This window comes from Capra hircus, chromosome 10 (genome assembly GCF_001704415.2).
Source record: "Capra hircus breed San Clemente chromosome 10, ASM170441v1, whole genome shotgun sequence".
In the NCBI taxonomy this organism is placed as follows: Eukaryota; Metazoa; Chordata; class Mammalia; order Artiodactyla; family Bovidae; genus Capra; species Capra hircus.
This window is the reverse complement of record NC_030817.1, coordinates 73,977,804-73,995,997: the sequence shown is the minus strand read 5'-3', so window position 1 is coordinate 73,995,997 and position 18,194 is coordinate 73,977,804. Positions and strand designations below refer to the sequence as shown.

The 18,194-nt window shown below is 41.2% G+C and overlaps 1 protein-coding gene across 1 annotated transcript in view; it reads right to left on the bottom strand.

Moving 5' to 3' along the window:
• Positions 1 to 18,194, bottom strand: part of RYR3 (ryanodine receptor 3) — a 461,863-nt gene that overhangs the window by 317,443 nt on the left and 126,226 nt on the right. Inside the window, exons 4-5 of the mRNA XM_018053769.1 lie at positions 9,336 to 9,410; positions 7,012 to 7,090 (exon numbers count right to left, since the gene is read on the bottom strand). Of these exons, the coding sequence (XP_017909258.1) occupies positions 7,012 to 7,090; positions 9,336 to 9,410 (154 nt within the window). The remainder of the gene's footprint in view (positions 1 to 7,011; positions 7,091 to 9,335; positions 9,411 to 18,194) is intronic.

Sequence of the window (18,194 nt, the reverse complement as noted above, 5' to 3'; positions counted from 1 at the left end):
CTGTAGACATCAGGGCAAAAGAGAAGATCCAGGTAGCTCAGAAAATATAAACAGGTCACACACAAAGGATCAGGAAGCATAATGTGGACAGACGTCTCAACAGCCAGACCAAAAGCTAGAAGAAAACAAAAAACCTTCAGGGTGCTGAGAAAAAAATATTTCCCATATAGAATGCTTCTATGAATTACTTGTGAAGCTGAAATTAAGAAACTTTCAGACAACAATTTGTCTCCCATGGATATTTTCTGTAAAAGTTACTGGAAAAGGGCTCCCCCAAAATGGTGTGATCAACCAATAAAGGAGGAAAACATGAGATCTGGGAAATACAGAATCTTGGAGAGAGGAAACAGGAATTTCCCTCATGATGGTGTATGTTTCTAAGAAGATGTAACCAACAGAATAGCTATTGTGACCGAATCTAATCAGGGACAGTTACTGTTCTATGGGACAGTTTGGAAATAAATGACTAGGTCATGGAAAGTAAAGCAACAAACAAGTCAATTATTAAGTAGTGGAAAGCACAAAGGTAATACCACAAAGTGAACTGACCATAGTATAGCATGAGTCTCATTTGCAAATAAAAGTTACAGTTATGCCAATGTAAGTAGTTAATATTGACTTGATAGTTATATAAAAAATAGGTGCAAATATACTAGGCAGGTGGAAGGAGAAAACAGAGAAGAGAGGAGCACAAGAGGTACATTTTTATTATTCTTTTAGGACATCAATATATCATGCCCAATCTGGAAAGAATAACTAAAGAGCAGTAAGCCCTATGACTATGCACAGTGGGGAACATACTGGAGGAGCTGAAACTGGATGCCTGAGAGGCGGGGGTCCAGAAGAGGGAGGGGCGGGGCAAGAGGTAGATGCTTTCCTTACGCAAAAGAGCACTATGTCTCTCTTTATGTTCAGGTATTACTTTGATTCACTTTGAATAAATAAATATGATAACATTGATTACACTTTAATTAGACTTAAAATTTTATAACGGAAGAGGCTGGTCTCTGCATTCAAAGAGGAAAATGACAGGTGAGTATCCATCATGTGCACTGGACCACTGAGGGGGATCAGGATGAAGGGGTCCTAAAGAGATGCATAGGAGAAGGGCACCTTTGCTCTCTCACCCTCTCCTGGGAGCAGGGCAGTGGTCTGGAGCCCAGGAATGGGCCAATCCCTAAGTCAGTAGGGTATGTGGGGCCAGTTGAGGATCCTAAAATGTTTTTTTCCCCCAATTCTAAACTAATCCTAAATCTATGTCTAGAAAACAACAACAAAAACTTTCGAAAGGGAAAAAAAGAAAGAACTCCTTAAGCAAAACCAAGGGCAAAATGGTCATCAGTTCTGTTAAGTCAGTCAAATCACTTATTATCCACTATGCAGGGGAAACGCTTCCAGAAATATTCAAGAAACTGCTTTCAAACTTCTCCTCACATTCTCCTAGACATTGAACTCAACTATTGTTTTCAATTCAGAAGTGGCTTCTGAGTCAAAAGTGCATTCCCAGGATGACCTGGGTAAGCAAAGCAATGCTATTCTGTTGGTTCCTGAGCAACCCTCCTTTTAAGGAGAGAAGACTCACCCCAGGCCATACTGAACTGTATCTGAGCTGCCGGGAAGTTATTTCCCTCTCCCACACATACCAAGCTGACTTTCTTCAAGCTGAATATGAAATGGGTTGGGGATGAGGGAGGTAAAATAAATTATTTTAGGCTCTAGGTTTTCATGTGGATACCAAAAGAGGAACTCCCCAGGTCATTAGGTGCCCAATATGCTACTGGAGATCAGAGGAGAAATAACTACAGAAAGAATGAAGGGATGGAGCCAAAGCAAAAGCAATACCCAGTTGTGGATGTGACTGGTGATAGAAGCAAGATCCGATGCTGTAAAGAGCAATATTGCATAGGAAACTGGAATGTCAGGTCCATGAATCAAGGCAAATTGGAAGTGGTCAAACAAGAGATGGCAAGGGTGACTGTCAACATTTTAGGAATCAGCAAACTAAAATGGACTAGAATGGGTAAATTTAACTCAGATGACCATTATATCTACTACCGCGGGCAGGAATCCTTCAGAAGAAATGGAGTAGCCATCATGGTCAACAAAAGAGTCCGAAATGCAGTACTTGGATGCAATCTGAAAAACGACAGAATGATCTCTGTTCGTATCCAAGGCAAACCATTCAATATCACAGTTATCCAAGTCTATGCCCCAACCAGTAATGCTGAAGAAGCTGAAGTAGAACGGTTTTATGAAGACCTACAAGACCTTTTAGAACTAACACCCAAAAAAGATGTCCTTTTCATTATAGGGGACTGGAATGCAAAAGTAGGAAGTCAAGAAACACCTGGAGTAACAGGCAAATTTGGCCTTGGAATACAGAATGAAGCAGGGCAAAGGCTAATAGAGTTTTGCCAAGAAAATGCACTGGTCATAGCAAACACCCTCTTCCAACAACACAAGAGAAGACTCTACTCATGGACATCACCAGATGGTCAATACCAAAATCAGATTGATTATATTCTTTGCAGCCAAAGATGGAGAAGCTCTGTACAGTCAACAAAAACAAGACCAGGAGCTGACTATGGCTCAGATCATGAACTCCTTATTACCAAATTCAGACTGAAATTGAAGAAAGTAGGGAAAACCACTAGACCATTCAGGTATGACCTAAATCAAATCCCTTATGATTATACAGTGGAAGTGAGAAATAGATTTAAGGGCCTAGATCTGATAGATAGAGTGCCTGATGAACTATGGAATGAGGTTTGTGACACTGTACAGTACAGGAGACAGGGATCAAGACAATCCCCATGGAAAAGAAATGCAAAAAAGCAAAATGGCTGTCTGGGGAGGCCTTACAAATAGCTGTGAAGAGAAGAGAGGCGAAAAGCAAAGGAGAAAAGGAAAGATATAAGCATCTGAATGCAGAGTTCCAAAGAATAGCAAGAAGAGATAAGAAAGCCTTCTTCAGTGATCAATGCAAAGAAATAGAGGAAAACAACAGATTGGGAAAGACTAGAGATCTCTTCAAGAAAATTAGAGATACCAAGGGAACATTTCATGCAAGGATGGGCTCCATAAAGGACAGAAATGGTCTGGACCTAACAGAAGCAGAAGATATTAAGAAGAGATGGCAAGAATATACAGAAGAATTGTACAAAAAAGATCTTCACGACCCAGATAGTCATGATGATATGATCACTAATCTAGAACCAGACATCTTGGCAAGTGAAGTCAAGTGGGCCTTAGAAAGCATCATTACGAACAAAGCTAGTGGAGGTGATGGAATTCCAATTGAGCTGTTTCAAATCCTGAAAGATGATGCTTTCAAAGTGCTGCACTCAATATGCCAGCAAATTTGGAAAACTCAGCAGTGGCCACAGGACTGGAAAAGGTCAGTTTTCATTCCAATCACAAAGAAAGGCAATGCCAAAGAATGCTCAAACTACCACACAATTGCACTCATCTCACATGCTAGCAAAGGAATGCTCAAAATTCTCCAAGCCAGGCTTCAGCAATACATGAACCGTGAACTCCCTGCTGTTCAAGCTGGTTTTAGAAAAGGCAGAGGAACCAGAGATCAAATTGCCAACATGGGCTGGATCATGAATAAAGCAAGAGAGTTCCAGAAAAACATCTATTTCTGCTTTATTGACTATGCCAAAGCCTTTGATTGTATGGATCACAATAAACTGTGGAAAATTCTGAAAGAGATGGGAATACCAGACCACCTGACCTGCCTCTTGAGAAATCTGTATGCAGGTCAGGAAGCAACAGCTAGAACTGGGCATGGAACAACAGGCTGGTTCCAAATAGGAAAAGGAGTACGTCAAGGCTGTATATTGTCACCCTGCTTATTTAACTTCTATGCAGAGTACATCATGAGAAACACTGGGCTGGAAGAAGCACAAGCTGGAATCAAGATTGCCGGGAGAAATATCAGTGACCTCAGATATGCAGATGGCATCATCCTTATGGCAGAAAGTGCAGAGGAACTAAAAAGCCTCTTGATGAAAGTGAAAGAGGAGAGCGAAAAAGTTGGCCTAAAGCTCAACATTCAGAAAACGAAGATCATGGCATCTAGTCCCATCACTTCATGGGAAATAGATGGGGAAACAGTGTCAGACTTTAGTTTTTGGGGCTCCAGAATCACTGCAGATGGTGACTGCAGCCATGAAATTAAAAGATGCTTACTCCTTGGAAGAAGAGTTATGACCAACCTAAATAGCATATTCAAAAGCAGAGACATTACTTTGCCGACTAAGGTTCGTCTAGTCAAGGCTATGGTTTTTCCTGTGGTCGTGTATGGATGTGAGAGTTGGACTGTGAAGTAGGCTGAGCACCGAAGAATTGATGCTTTTGAACTGTGGTGTTGGAGAAGACTCTTGAGAGTCCCTTGGACTGCAAGGAGATCCAACCAGTCCATTCTGAAGGAGATCAGTCCTGGGATTTCTTTGGAAGGAATGATGCTGAAGCTGAAACTCCAGTACTTTGGCCACCTCATGAGAAGAGTTGACTCACTGGAAAAGACTCTTATGCTGGGAGGGATTGGGGGCAGGAGGAGAAGGGGATGACCGAGGATGAGATGGCTGGATGGCATCACGGACTCAATGGACGTGAGTCTGGGTGAACTCCGGGAGATGGTGATGGACAGGGAGGCCTGGCGTGCTGCGATTCATGGGCTCGTGAAGAGTCGGACACGACTGAGCGACTGAACTGAGGTTTTCATGAACGCCTGGTCAACCCTGTCCTCCTGTCTTTCTGCCAATGTTAGCCGCTTCTGAAAAGCCAGCTTGAACCTGGGTTGATGCATGTGTTTCCCTCATCTGTTAGCAGAATTCATACCAAGTTTGATTTTAGGAATTTGGGGTAAAAAAAAGTGGTAGAATGAGTAATATTCTCTGCTATTTCCCTGTATTTTTACTGAAGCCTCTAGTAACTAAAAACAAAAAAATAGGTTTCCTGAACACATGACTAGAAAGTGGTTATTTTTCAAATTTCTTCCCAAGTCTCAAAAAGTCTAGTCATTTTATTGGTATAAATATTATGACCATATATGACTTTTCTGATTACGTGCTCCAAGACAGACAGTTGGTTTATATTTAGAGGTCAGCTTACACTCAGAATGCATCACTTCACTTATTTTGTAATTTTCAGTGAAGGTTGACAACACCTTAGAGGAAATTATATTTTAAGAATAACACGCTTTAGCTGAAAACAAAGCAACCTCAAATCACATTCAAATATAAACTGACTTTAGTAAAACAAAGAAACAAAAGCCAAACTTAGCGGGCTGAGGCAGGCCCACTCTTCTGCTCTGTATAAAAAGGGGAAGAGAAGGAGAGGTGGGGGGCTTACGTCAGGTGTTCTTGGACATGACTGTGTATGATCCAGAAATAACAGATACAGGGTAAACCCTAGATTCCTTCCCCCTCAGATTAAATCTAGGTTAAATTCTAGATTTTTAAAAACAGGTTAAACTACACATTTTTTTTTCTAAATCATATGTAAAATCAGATAATCTTGGACCATCTCCTTATTTACTGCTATAGTTTTAGAATAATTACATGAACTTTGTCCTTCTTTGGCCCCAACAATTTGGGGGAAAATGTCATAATATTAAAGACTTTCTCCAATGAGACTCTTCCTGCCGTGTGACCTAGGCTGTTTGCTCTTCCCTGGCCTTTTTTCCTGCCCAATTTCTAAGCCTGGGGCTCAGCTTCAGAGCAGGTCTATGTAACAGCCTTCCAGTAAACTCTTCCTGCTTGAGTTAACGGAGTCAGTTTCTGCTGTTTGCAACCACGAGTCCTGATTGGTCCATAAGCCCAACCTCTAAACGGAGCAGAAATTACATACGTAATGCCCTTGGCAGGCAGATTGCTCATGAATATTTCCAGCCACAGGAAACATCTTCCATCTCGAGGCCAGCTGTTCCTTTGCTGGATACTGCAGGTATTACAGAGTGACTTCCTTCACTGAGATGAAATGGGCCTGTTTTCAACATCTATCCATTGTTCCGCTGGTCTTTGGAATAACCTACAGCAAGTCAGCCCCTTGTGTGATTAACTAGAAACATTTGTTGATAGTTATCTTAGTCCTCTGTTCTTCATTTAAACCTGCATCATCCTGGTTACCATCTTTTTTAGGATCCACCACTTGACTGTCATTTTTGATTGAACTAAAATAAAAAAAAAATAGCCAGTGTTTCCCATGCTATATGATGTATAGTGCTAATAGTGGAGGGCAGTTAAACAACACTGAGTCATATAGTGAGAAATTTCCTTTACTACTTTCAACCTTTTGACTCTAACAAAGTTTTCAGTTTGGAGCTTGTATACCATGAACACTTTTCTAATATTTGCCAACATTCTTCAATTATTGAGTGACATGGTTTTCTTTACATTATATTCTTTTTTATAGCAAGCAATACCAGTTTTCTACTTACAGCAATGATGTTAGTTTTGTCTATAAAAGTTTAAATACAAAAGTAAATTTAAGGAAAAATATAAATTAATAATAAAGCTGATGCACAGGAATGGCAGATCTATGAAGGTGGATATCATTGACTAATATCTGGGAAACACTGCTTTAAAAATAGCTGATTCAATGCAGAATAAAATGGGACTACTTTTTTAAAAAAATCTAGACTATACTTTATTATGTAAACCTTCATTATGCTTTGTTTTTTAAAGCGGTTATTCATTACCATTGGTTTTTATCAGGAATAACTTCTCTACTTATTTTCAGTATCTAACCCTAAAAATTGTTTTTCTTTGAGACTCTGGCAGATTGTGGTTAAAGCCTCATGCTCACCTTCACTTTGCATTCCTATGTTTTCATTCTGCATTCCAATAACATTCTTTATTATTCTTCTTTTCCAGAGTTCTATCAGACCTATTTCTTGACCAGGTTGGTTTGGAATCCCAGATGATTTGCGTCCAGCCTCCTTCTCAAACCCCCCCAGCCCAAGATCCCACTGAGCAGCAGATCTAGGGCACGTTGACTTACCTGTGGCGTGTTCCCGTAGACCTACATCAAAGGCAAGTTTATCCGTCTGGGATCTTGATGTGGTCAAACATGTCAGATACTGTGGAATAAGAGCAGATGCTAGTAAAGTCATACTCTTCTGTCAGATCTTGGCATCTCACCATTAGCTGGCTTCTCTGTTTCAACACTGAGCTGCTATGAAGAGGGCTTCTTGATTGTTCATGGCTACAGTGCTTCTGGGATATATTTTCATAATGTATTTAAAACCTCGAAGATGTTCTTATCTGATGACCCAGTGATTTGACTCATAGGACTATGAGAAATAAGCTTAAATAGAAGAAGTTTGAAATATGAAATATGCTTTAGTTCAAAGATACTCTGAAACTTTTAAACTGAGAATATGAAAAGAACATAAATGACCAACAATAATGGAAAGGTTGATAAACTCTGGTACTTCATTTTATGGAATATTATGTTACCATGGACAGTATTTATCAAGAGTGTAGAACAGTATGGAATATATACAAAACAGCGTACTTGTATGGTTGCCACGTATGCAAAATTCAAATGCCTAGCAACCGGGCTAAAGCGAATTACACCAAACTGAGAGCAGGTTGTCTTTGGACAGTGGGAACATCCATGATAATATCCTCATTTCTATTTATTTTCTGCTTTTCAGTTTTTCTATCAGCTTTAAAGCTTCTCAAATAATGTCTGTTTTTTTCTAATTATAAAAATACATGTGCATGTAAAATTGAAAAATTATTTTCAAAAGTAACTTAATAAAGGAAAAAAGTCCACAGCCTATTCCCTGCCTCCTTTATTGGCAGGCACAGCAAATGGTCTTAGAATTGGACTGAGAGGCAGATATGCATTTGGCACAAACTTCCTGAGTTATAATTCTAATTCTCTGCAACAGGAAAACACAGAATCATTGTATGGTATAGCCATCTCTCACGGGCTTTATTCTCAGAGCTACTCCTAAAAGGCACTGGCTAGTATAGGGTTCATGTTAACTGTGAGTGCGATTTCTTGGGAGTAGAGGTCAACCAACCTCATGATGACTAATGTAAACCTTCCTCTTTGTAGCACAACGCTAGCCTGAGTTTTTAAAGCCAAGAGAAGTATACTGTTTGAACTTTTATTTATTCTATTTAGGGAGAAAAAGAGAGGTGCTAGGGTTTTATTTACCCTATGGATAAGCACCAGATTCCTAAAGATAAATGATCACCTCTCAGTTCTAGAGATTGCCAGGGTGCAAAATTTCCCTACTCTCTAACAGTCCCCATCTCCTGCTCAGATAACTTTCCATTTGGTCATTTTTGTTTGTCCTTTGCCACAAGGGACTATCACAGATGAATGTTCAGGCTGAAAAGGTCAACTTCTTACCAGTGTTCAGGAAAAAAAAAATGCTGCAATAAATAAATTATTTAAGAAGCAGCTGCTGTCCTGCCTGCCAATTTGACAGTTCAAGCTTTGAGACGAATTTTGCAGTGTCCGCTGCAGGTGTAAAATGTGTGGAAATAAAGTCCTGAGTTAACGTAACAGTTTTTCACTGGGGTTAGAGAAAGAAATGTTCCTTACGCTGATAGTAAAGGAGAATGATACATGTAGGAACTGGAGGTAAATATCATTAGAATTGCCTCAGATTATACTTGACCGAGGTCATGATATTCCTCTTAACACTCCCTGCAAAAGAACTGCAATATTTGAATTTTACAAATTATATTTATTAAAACTTGAAAAAAAATTTCAAGTTATATTGAGTTATCTAATTTCGGTTAATTCTAGTTCTAGATCCCTGAATAGTTACAGCTTGATCTGCTTTCTGTGACTGCTCTGCTCTTTATCTGCTTCCTGCCTCTGGATTAACATAATACCTTCAAATTCAGGAATGAAGGACCAGATATCATCCTATTTCCTTTAGCTAGTAAAAGAAATTTTACAAAAATCCCATTTGATTGCTTTTCCACCTATGCTGGTTATCCTTATACATGCGAGTCATCAGTTATTCCAGGTATATCTGATCATCCAGTCAACAAATATTTTCTAAGCATTTATCAGAGCACCACACTTGGTCAAGTTAGGTTTAGTTACAAAAATTTTTTTTAAAAGACATAATCCTTTTCCTTATGGAGTGGCAGGGAAGGTGGTCAGATGTTAAGTAAACACAGATGTACAACTGCTAAGTGAGGTAAGTTACTAAGACAGTAATGTACTGTAATTTCCATTCCGAGTGACTCCTGCTGACTTCTTAACCTGATTGAGACACTCGCTGACTTCCCGCCCTTTCCCTCCTCCTCAGCCTCCTTCCTGAGTGGTGACAGCGATCCAGGTGAGCTTACCATGCCACTGAAGGAGTGCCGCAGAAGAATTGCATGGCCATACAGCAGGGTCCTGTGGCCACCCCCTTGTGCTGCCTGTGGGGAGAGAGGGCAAGAAGTGTCAGCACGGGCCAGGGGTGGCCACTCTGAGGGCAAAGCATTCTTGGAAGACACACTACAAAGGAAAGACCCATGGCGAAGCTCCCAAGGAATTCATTCTAGAAGCGAGTGGCCAGCCTACAGGCGGGGAGGCGACTGGTTGACCACAGCCATGCAACATCCTTGGGAGAGGGTGGGTGGGGCCAAACCTCTTCTCCAGAATGGCCCCTGCCCGGAATCAGCAGAAACCCAGAGCTGTTCTATCAGAAAAGCACGTGGATGAGATAGGTACTGCTTACCTTCCTTTGAAACTTCTCAGAAGCGTTCAGTGAGAGAGAGAAACAAATGTGATGTAACTACAGCCTAGTGACAGAAAGGCAGTGTACGGGGTTGGGGGGACAAGGCATACCATATACTCAGTCTGTGCCTTGCGGACTTTTTAAGGCACCTGTGCCTCTTACTCGCTCACTTAAACAGGTCTGATTTACCTTCATTTCACCAGTTAGTGATGCCTCCGATATCCGGGCCTTTAAAAGGGTAACCAGTGACGGGGAATAGATATCTCCTCCACTTAAGGGGCCGTTTAGATGCCCTCTCTCTGCCCCACCAGGCAGCACCACCCTGGCTGTCCACTCAGTGGCAGTCTGAGCAGTGGGACAGGCCCAAGAAGAAGAGACAGCCCCACATAAAGCCACTGGTGTCTGCCTCTTGCTTTTCCTTTTATTTGATTTGCACAACCATGATCTGAACTGAATAGTATTGACATGATAGGAGACAAAACCATTGTATTCCAGTGACGGGTAACCAGGTAACATGGAAAACTGAAATCTATAGAAGACTAGATTTTTTTTTTTCATCATTTTCAACCTTTTACCCAAGTCTCTCCCTGTCATGTGAACTTGCCCTCAGAGGCAGTCACACTTTTTTGATCACACACTCCTTTTAGGAAAAAATATGTGAGCATAGGCTCCCATCCCCAAATACACACAAAAAGAAAGTTCAAAGCCTGAGATTAAAAATTAATATGGAGAGAGTAACATGGAAACCTACAATACCATATATAAAATAGATAGCCAATGGGAATTTGCTGTATGATTCAGGGAACTTAAACAGGGGCTCTGTGATAATCTAGAAGGGTGGCATGGAGAGGGAGATGGAAGGGAGGTTTGGGAGGGAGGGGACATGGGTGTACCTATGGCTGATTCTTGCTGATGTTTGAAAGAAAATCACAAAATTCTGTAAAGCAATCATCCTTCAATTAAAAAACTAAAGTGCAAAAAAAGGAAAAAAAAAATGTTGGCTAGCCAAGGTAGAATTAAAAAAAAAAAAGTAATCGTACAGAGAAATTCTAACATTTTCTTTCCATAAGCCAAGGGCACCCCTTATGCATGGCATTTTAGTCAGTGCTCCAGAGCAGCAGCCCAAGGGCTGGTTTCAGGGTCTGCTCGTCTCCTGTGTTGACCCTCCTTCAGGGCCACAGACAATAAGGGGGAAAGAAGGCAGAGTACTTCTACTTCAACTCTATTCAGATTAAATTTGCAGTAACAGAATCACCCTGTCAAAGAGATGATTTTTCATGTCATATCATGAGCCTAAAGAAAAGGGAAAAAATAAATGTGGTATCTTGTTAAAAAGAAGCCAGCAACTATACATAAATGTGGCTGTGCTTTTTCCATAGCTATAGAGGTATTTCAATGCTCTCTAGACTTTAATACTATGAAAAGATTAAATGTTCTTTGCAATGTTTTAGGATTTCTTGAAACCATCTGAACTAACTTTAGTTGCTGTATTTACAAATGTGTCAACAGCTTCCTTTAGAATTAGTCATACTGAAAGAGTTTCATATCTCGTCAGTCTCACTGGTATTCTTCCTGTATAGTCGTACTACTGCAAGTGAATTGATAGCTCGTGAGGGTTTATGGTGTGGCTTTATGCTCCCAGATTAGTCTTGTGTCTCAAACTGAACTCTACTTCCCATTGTTTATCATGGGTTACACTTTCCTCCAATTTGAGAACTCGTTAAGTAAAGAATCAGGAATTGCTGACCCCCCCAGAGCAGCACTAAGGGGCTTGTGCTCCCCTTCTCTGGCAATGCTGGCAACATTCTTGGCCCTCATGGCCTCTATTTTGATGCCAGCAGAAAAGCAGAGAGACTTAACTACCCCACTGGGCTTGTATGGGACGTCACAAGCCGCCTCCTCTCTCTGCTAAGGCAGTGGGTCTTAGGTGCCTGAGAGTATCAGCTTGTTAATACACAGACTGCTGGGCTCCACTTCACAGTGTCTGCTTTGCTAGGCCTGGGGTGAGCCTGAGAACATGCGTTTCTAAAGTGTTCTGGGGAAAATGGCATTGACGGATGCCGCTGGTCCAGAACCACATTTTGAGGACCACTGCTTTAAGGAATGATCAAGTTTCAGTGGCAGAACGGCAAAGGAGCTTTTTCTGCAGAAGCTCTGGTAATCATCATTCCAGAGAACACTATCCTTGGCACAAGCCACACTTTACAACCATTGGGTGCTCTACAACCATCATAGCTTATTCTCCTCACTTTTCAAGGTAGGGGTGATTTCATACTCTCGGAATGTGAAGAATCTGAAACTCAGAGATAAGGCTCTTGCCTTAGCTAGATGTCACACAGCTCGATGTGGTGGTGAGGGGAACTGAACTCAGAGTTGAGTCTAAAACCTGACTCATTTCACCCAATTTTTTAAATAATATATTCATTTGCCTACTGTGTATAAAACCAGGGAACACAGCACCAGGAAGAATAGAAAGATACTGTCTCAGCTCCTCAGCTTCGTGAAGGAGAACTGACACAACTGTGTCAATTAAATGAGCTCTGCTCGTATGGCAGGCACAGAACTATAGTGAGTGAGTCACCTCGTTTTACCTCTTGATTAGTGTTGCAAAGTGACAATGGAATTACCTCCATTTTACAGAAGCACAAACCGAGGCTTTCAGAAGTAAAGTAACTTGCTCAAAGTCATAAAGGTTCCAAGGGCAGAGCTGGAATTTAATAAAGGGGAAGATTTAACTATGTGCTCTATTACAACATTTTCTTGTCTGTATTCTGGCAGGAGACAAGGCTTGCGCATAAAAACCCATGTTACAGAGACATCCTTGTTAAAAGAGGGGAAGACAAACAACATTGGAATAGGAATAGACCAGAAAGGTGATGAGGGTGTTAAGGAGCTGCTTATATTCTGGAAGGATCCTTGACATCTAACAATGCAACAAACAAAAAAAATAAGGACCCCACACAGGCAAAGGGTTGGAGGTTGAGACTATGAAGTTCTATGGGGGGAACTGGTAGACAATTCACTGGTTAGGGTTGGAAGAAAGGGAATAGCTGGCAATGACTTGGGGCTGTTGGACTATGGAGAGTCCCATCTGACGGTTCAACAGCTAATGGGACACTGGGGGAGACTTTTGCATGGAGAACAATAAAAACTGTACCTTAGGAAGGTAACCCTGACTGCAAAATGGTAAAAGAACTGGAGGCATCAAACCCTAAGGACAGAAAAGATGACTCTCTCATTCAGTTTCCAAGACAATCTAAAGAGAGGATATAGACTGAAAAATCTTAGAATCATCCCTTACTCCTCCCTTTCTCTCACATGCCACAGTCCATCCAAAGCACCTTCGGTGCCACCTTCAAAATATATTCTCTATCTACCTACTACTCAGCGCCCCTCTGCTTTCAGTCTGGTCTCTCCTACTGCTCCGTCTCACCCCGGCTCTAACGATGGCCTCTTAACAGCGTTTCCCCGCTGCAACCTTTCTGGTTACAGTCTGAGCTAACACAGCAGTCACAGCTGTCTTTTTTAAGACTGTCAATCACCTTACATTACTTTCCTACTCAACCCTCCTCTCATGATTCCCTTTCACACTGTGGCTTCTAAGGCTGTGCATCAGGAACTGTCAAAATATTCTCTATAAAAGATGAGACAGTAAGTAACTGGAGCGTTGCAGGACACATGTTACATAGTCTTCTTTTTTTAAACAACTTTTTCATAAATTAAAAGCTCTTTTTACCTAGAGGGCTGTATATAAACAGGCATAGGCTAGATCTGACCTGCTGTTGTGATCCCTGCCCTGCTTAATGTGGTCCCCTCCACCTATTTGACCTCGTCACCTGCCAGGAGGAGGGTCTCCACCACCCACTCTGCTCCAGCCATGTGGCCCTTACTCTATTCTTCAGACATGCAAATTCCTCCTGCAGGGCCTTTGCACATGTGCTTCCCTCTGGCTGAAATGCTCTTCCTTCAACATTCTCATGGCTCATTCCCATTCTGATCCATCTCTGTGCTCAGATATCTCATTAGTGAAGCCTCCTCTGTTCATCCTTCCTAAAAGACAATCCCCCTTACTGGACAACATTTTTTTTTTGCTTTATTATTTCTCATGGCATTTATTAGCTTATCTATTATTTTTGACATGTATCTCTCTTCCCTCTCTCCCCAAGGACATAAGCTCCATGAGTCTTTGGTATGTCCTCTGTCGCATCTATATGACTTATCAGTGCCTGGCAAACAAGCACTTAATGTCATTTTCATATTCATATTTCCTGAACGAATGAATAATAACTGGATGAGGTGGTCCTTTTGCCTCCTTTACACAGATGGGAAAAGAGAAACTCTCCTATGGTCAGCTTGTGAATTTGGATTTGAACTTGAGTCTAACCACAAGTTCTACCAACTCTTTTCATTATTTGACACTAATTCTGGATAACATCCCAGGAAAGCAATGATGAGTCACATAGAAGACTTCTTGGATCTGTTCATAAGGGGGATCCAGACCTCACGTTAGTGAGACTTTATTGGGATGGCAGTTCTGTCTCTCCTGGGAGTGACCCTGACTGTCATCACTGGCAGGATGAGAATAAGTGGTACCATCTCATTGGACTGGAGTGGAGTAAGGGGAGAAGCCAGCAAAAGTGCCCTGATGCCATGTCCTACGGTAAAATGTTCCATTAGATCATTAATTCAATCATCTCCTCTGTAATTGCAAAAGTGATTCTGTCACTGACATTTCTTTTGGTGGTTCCCAGAGGACACTGTCACCCAGTCAGATAAACCTGATATGGCAATAAAGGGAAGGGTAACTCTCTTTCTCTCCAGCCATACATATTTCAAGACTATCAGATCTCTAAACCACCTTCTTTTATCATCTGGAACCCCAGACTCCACTTTAGGGGGTCCCAGGATTTGGAGAGACTCCTTGCGGATCTAACATAAGCTGTGAAAGCTTTGGGGGATACTTCCTGGAGGGCTGGTAAGGCGTGACATTACTTCCTGGGTGGTGATGTATGTACTTCCATCTTCCTTCCTCCCCCTACCCACCCTTATTCTTTTAGGCCATCAAAGAAAGAAAGAGGCCTTGCTAGAAGGTCACAGAGCAGTATTTCCTGAACACATGGGGGCCTTTACATCACCCAGGAGGTTTCCTTTGACACAGGTGACAACTAAGTAACCATGATGCCATACAAAAAAAAAAAAAAAGAAAAAACACGAAAAAACAAAATCCAAAAAACTAGTAACCACCTAGCATCAGAAGTAAAAGGAACCTAATATGTTCAGTTAGAAAACATAGCGAAAATTTATATTTACCGTTGGTACAAAACATTAAAATTTTAAGGAATTTACCTAAATGTTGAGCTAAACATTCAAAATGAAACCACAAACTTTTGCTCTATAAAATAAAACCTGATTTGGTGAAATGCAAAGGTGTACTTTGTTGCTGCTGCTGCTGCTGCCAAGTCTCTTTAGTCGTGTCCGACTTTGTGCGACCCCATAGACGGCAGCCCACCAGGCTCTGCCGTCCCTGGGATTCTCCAGGCAAGAACACTGGAGTGGGTTGCCATTTCCTTCTCCAATGCATGAAAGTGAAAAGTGAAAGTGAAGTCGCTCAGTCGTGTCCGACTCTTAGCGATCCCATGGACTGCAGCGCACCAGGCTCCTCTGTCCATGGGGTTTTCCAGGCAAGAGTATTGAGCAGGTTGCCATTGCCTTCTCCGGTCTAGTCACTCAGTGGTGTCCAACTCTTCATGACCCCAGGGACGGCAGCCTACCAGGCTCCTCCATCTATGGGGTTTTCCAGGCAAGAGGATTGGAGTGGGGCGCCCATAGAATGAGAATACTAGTGTTTGCTAATCCTCAGTCTCCTAAACAGAACTTACAGATTCAGTGTAGTTTTAATGAAAATTCCGGTAGGGTATTTTGGAATTCAACAAAATCACTATAAAATTAATCTACAAACATAAACAGTAAGAAAGTTTTATTCTAAAAAGGAACCACGTTTTAGGAAATGTCAAGAAGCAAAATTAGTTCATTGATTCTGGTAGTGGTTCAAAAGAAGAATGTAATACAATACAGATAGTCCATAAACAAATCTGAAATGCAGCACATGATAAAGCAGATTTTTTAGTACAATGAGGGGAAGACACGATGATTAAGCAAATGTCTCTTTGATATGCGGATAGCAAAACAGAAAAGTATTCAGTAAGATCCACAGGAAACATAAAAGATAGATTCTGGATGGAAAAGAGTTAAATAATTCATTTTAAAATTAAATTCTATGACAACTAGCATGTAATAAACAGTCTGCATTCTTTTATAGACCTATACTTCTCCATGCTCTGAAGCAACAGATAAACTCAAAGGAAATAAAAGACAGGATTTTACCAAGATTACTAAACTTCAGAACAATGGAAGTATCAACATTTAATACACTGGAGAAACTCTTTGTTATCACGTTGACAAAAGGATGACCATCTCATTGAAATGTAGGGGGAAAAGCATCAAATAAAGAAATGGGCAAAGGATATGAACAAATGATTCATATCAGGCATAAAATTAAAACATATGGCAGAGATTTTCTTCCTCCTAGTAATGAAAGGAAAGACAATTAAAGCAACTCTAATGTATCATGTTTTATCAACTAGATTTTCAAAAATGGAGAAAAAGTGTGAATGCCATCAGAGAGCTATAATTTAGCTGGTGCTACCCCGTACAAGGTGGCACCGAGTACAACTCTTTTGAAAAGCAATCTGGTGATATATAAAAAGAGGTGTAAAGAAGTTAATAACCTTTGCTGTAGTAGTCCTACTTCTGGGAGTAATTTTTTTAAAAAGTCAAACAGAATGGGTACTGTTGTGAAAAAAAGCATCATCGTGGGACAAACAAAAAACCTGGAAAGGACCTGAATATCCAGAAAAAAAATATTGTCAAGTAAAACATGGGGCTTCTTCAGGCTGTTCTATCCTGCAACCATTAAAGAAGACAGTTTACAGAGGTGCCTAGAAACACAGAAGATGGTTCTGACACACCACTGTGGAAAAGGCAGAGTGCAAAATGCCTTCCACTATTAGTATGTATGCAAGAATGATAAGGAAACCTATAAAAATGAGAGCCATTTGACTGGATGTAGAACCACTGGACTTTGCTTTTCCAAATTTTTCTTTAGCACCACTACTAAAAGACCATTTCAGTAATAAGTGTGTGTGCATGGGGGGCAACAATGTATTGCATGTGTTTTTAAGGAAAAGAGGGCTACGAAAGTGTTCTGTCTTTCTAAAGACTTCAGTTCCTTGAGATCTGATTAATTTGCCAGGATTCTCTGTAAATGATTTTACCTGCCTGAAAGGTGGCTGGCAAAGCGTACTTAGTGTGCTAGCAATTAGGCACTGATTCCATGGTCTAGCCCTACCCTGGTGTTGGATGGAGAGCCGAGAAAGGCAGGCTTTATCCAAGACACCTCTGTTCTCCTCTGAGTTCCCTCAAGCTTAGCCCAGACTCCAAAGGGGAAATTTCTTGCCCAGGAAGTCACTCTTGCTTGGATCTCAAACACAGAGGCTCTTCTGACAGCCGCTGTGGCTGTTAGTGGACCCTTCACCTTGGATTCCATCCTTGTTCCTTTTGCTTTTTAGTCGCTAAATTGTGTCCAACTCTTTGCGACCCCATGGACTACAGCTCACCACGGACTGGAGGTGCCTCTGTCCACTGGATTTCGCAGGCAAGAAGGCTGGAGTGGGTTGCCATTTCTTTCTCCATCCTTGCTCCTAGAGACTTGGTTTCCACACTATTCTATGCTTCCAATGCTGCCTCAACCAGCCATCAGATTCTAGGACCACCTTCCCCAACTGCTACAACAAGCCATCATGCCCCTCTGGCTAAATTCCCAAGACTCCACTTACGCATCCTACTTTTCTAGGAGAGGTTGACAGCACTGTACAATCAGTGAGACAGATGGGAACTGCCAGCTCAAATGGCACCAAAGAAACTAATGGGGCACTTTCCAAACAGGTCTTAGACTGGAAACTTCTGGTAACAGAGACAGCTTTCCATTTTTAATGACAGTTAAAGTAGTATACTGGACTTTAGAAAGTGCCGAGGTCAGAAGGCACACGTACAGATTAGTCTGACTTGTGATTTGGAGTCAGAGCCAGGGAATATGCCAACAGCAGTTCTACAAGCACATCCAGCCATCCTAATTCCCTTGCTATATGTGAAACCCCGAAAAACCCAATGCAGCACACTAAACCCTTTTGTTCACCACTTCTTCTGGATCCAATACTCTATTCTTCAGCTAGGTAATTGCCAAGTCCAGCTTTTGGGTCCCGACTTCACGATACAAAGACATTCTAAAAAGCCTAAGGTATCATTCTCTTAATTTGACACCTTGATTTTCCACCTTGAATTCAGTGAATTGAATTCATTTTTCACCTTGATTATCTTTTGTAAAAAGATAATTAACCTGGATCTAAAACTCTTAGTCAAAGAT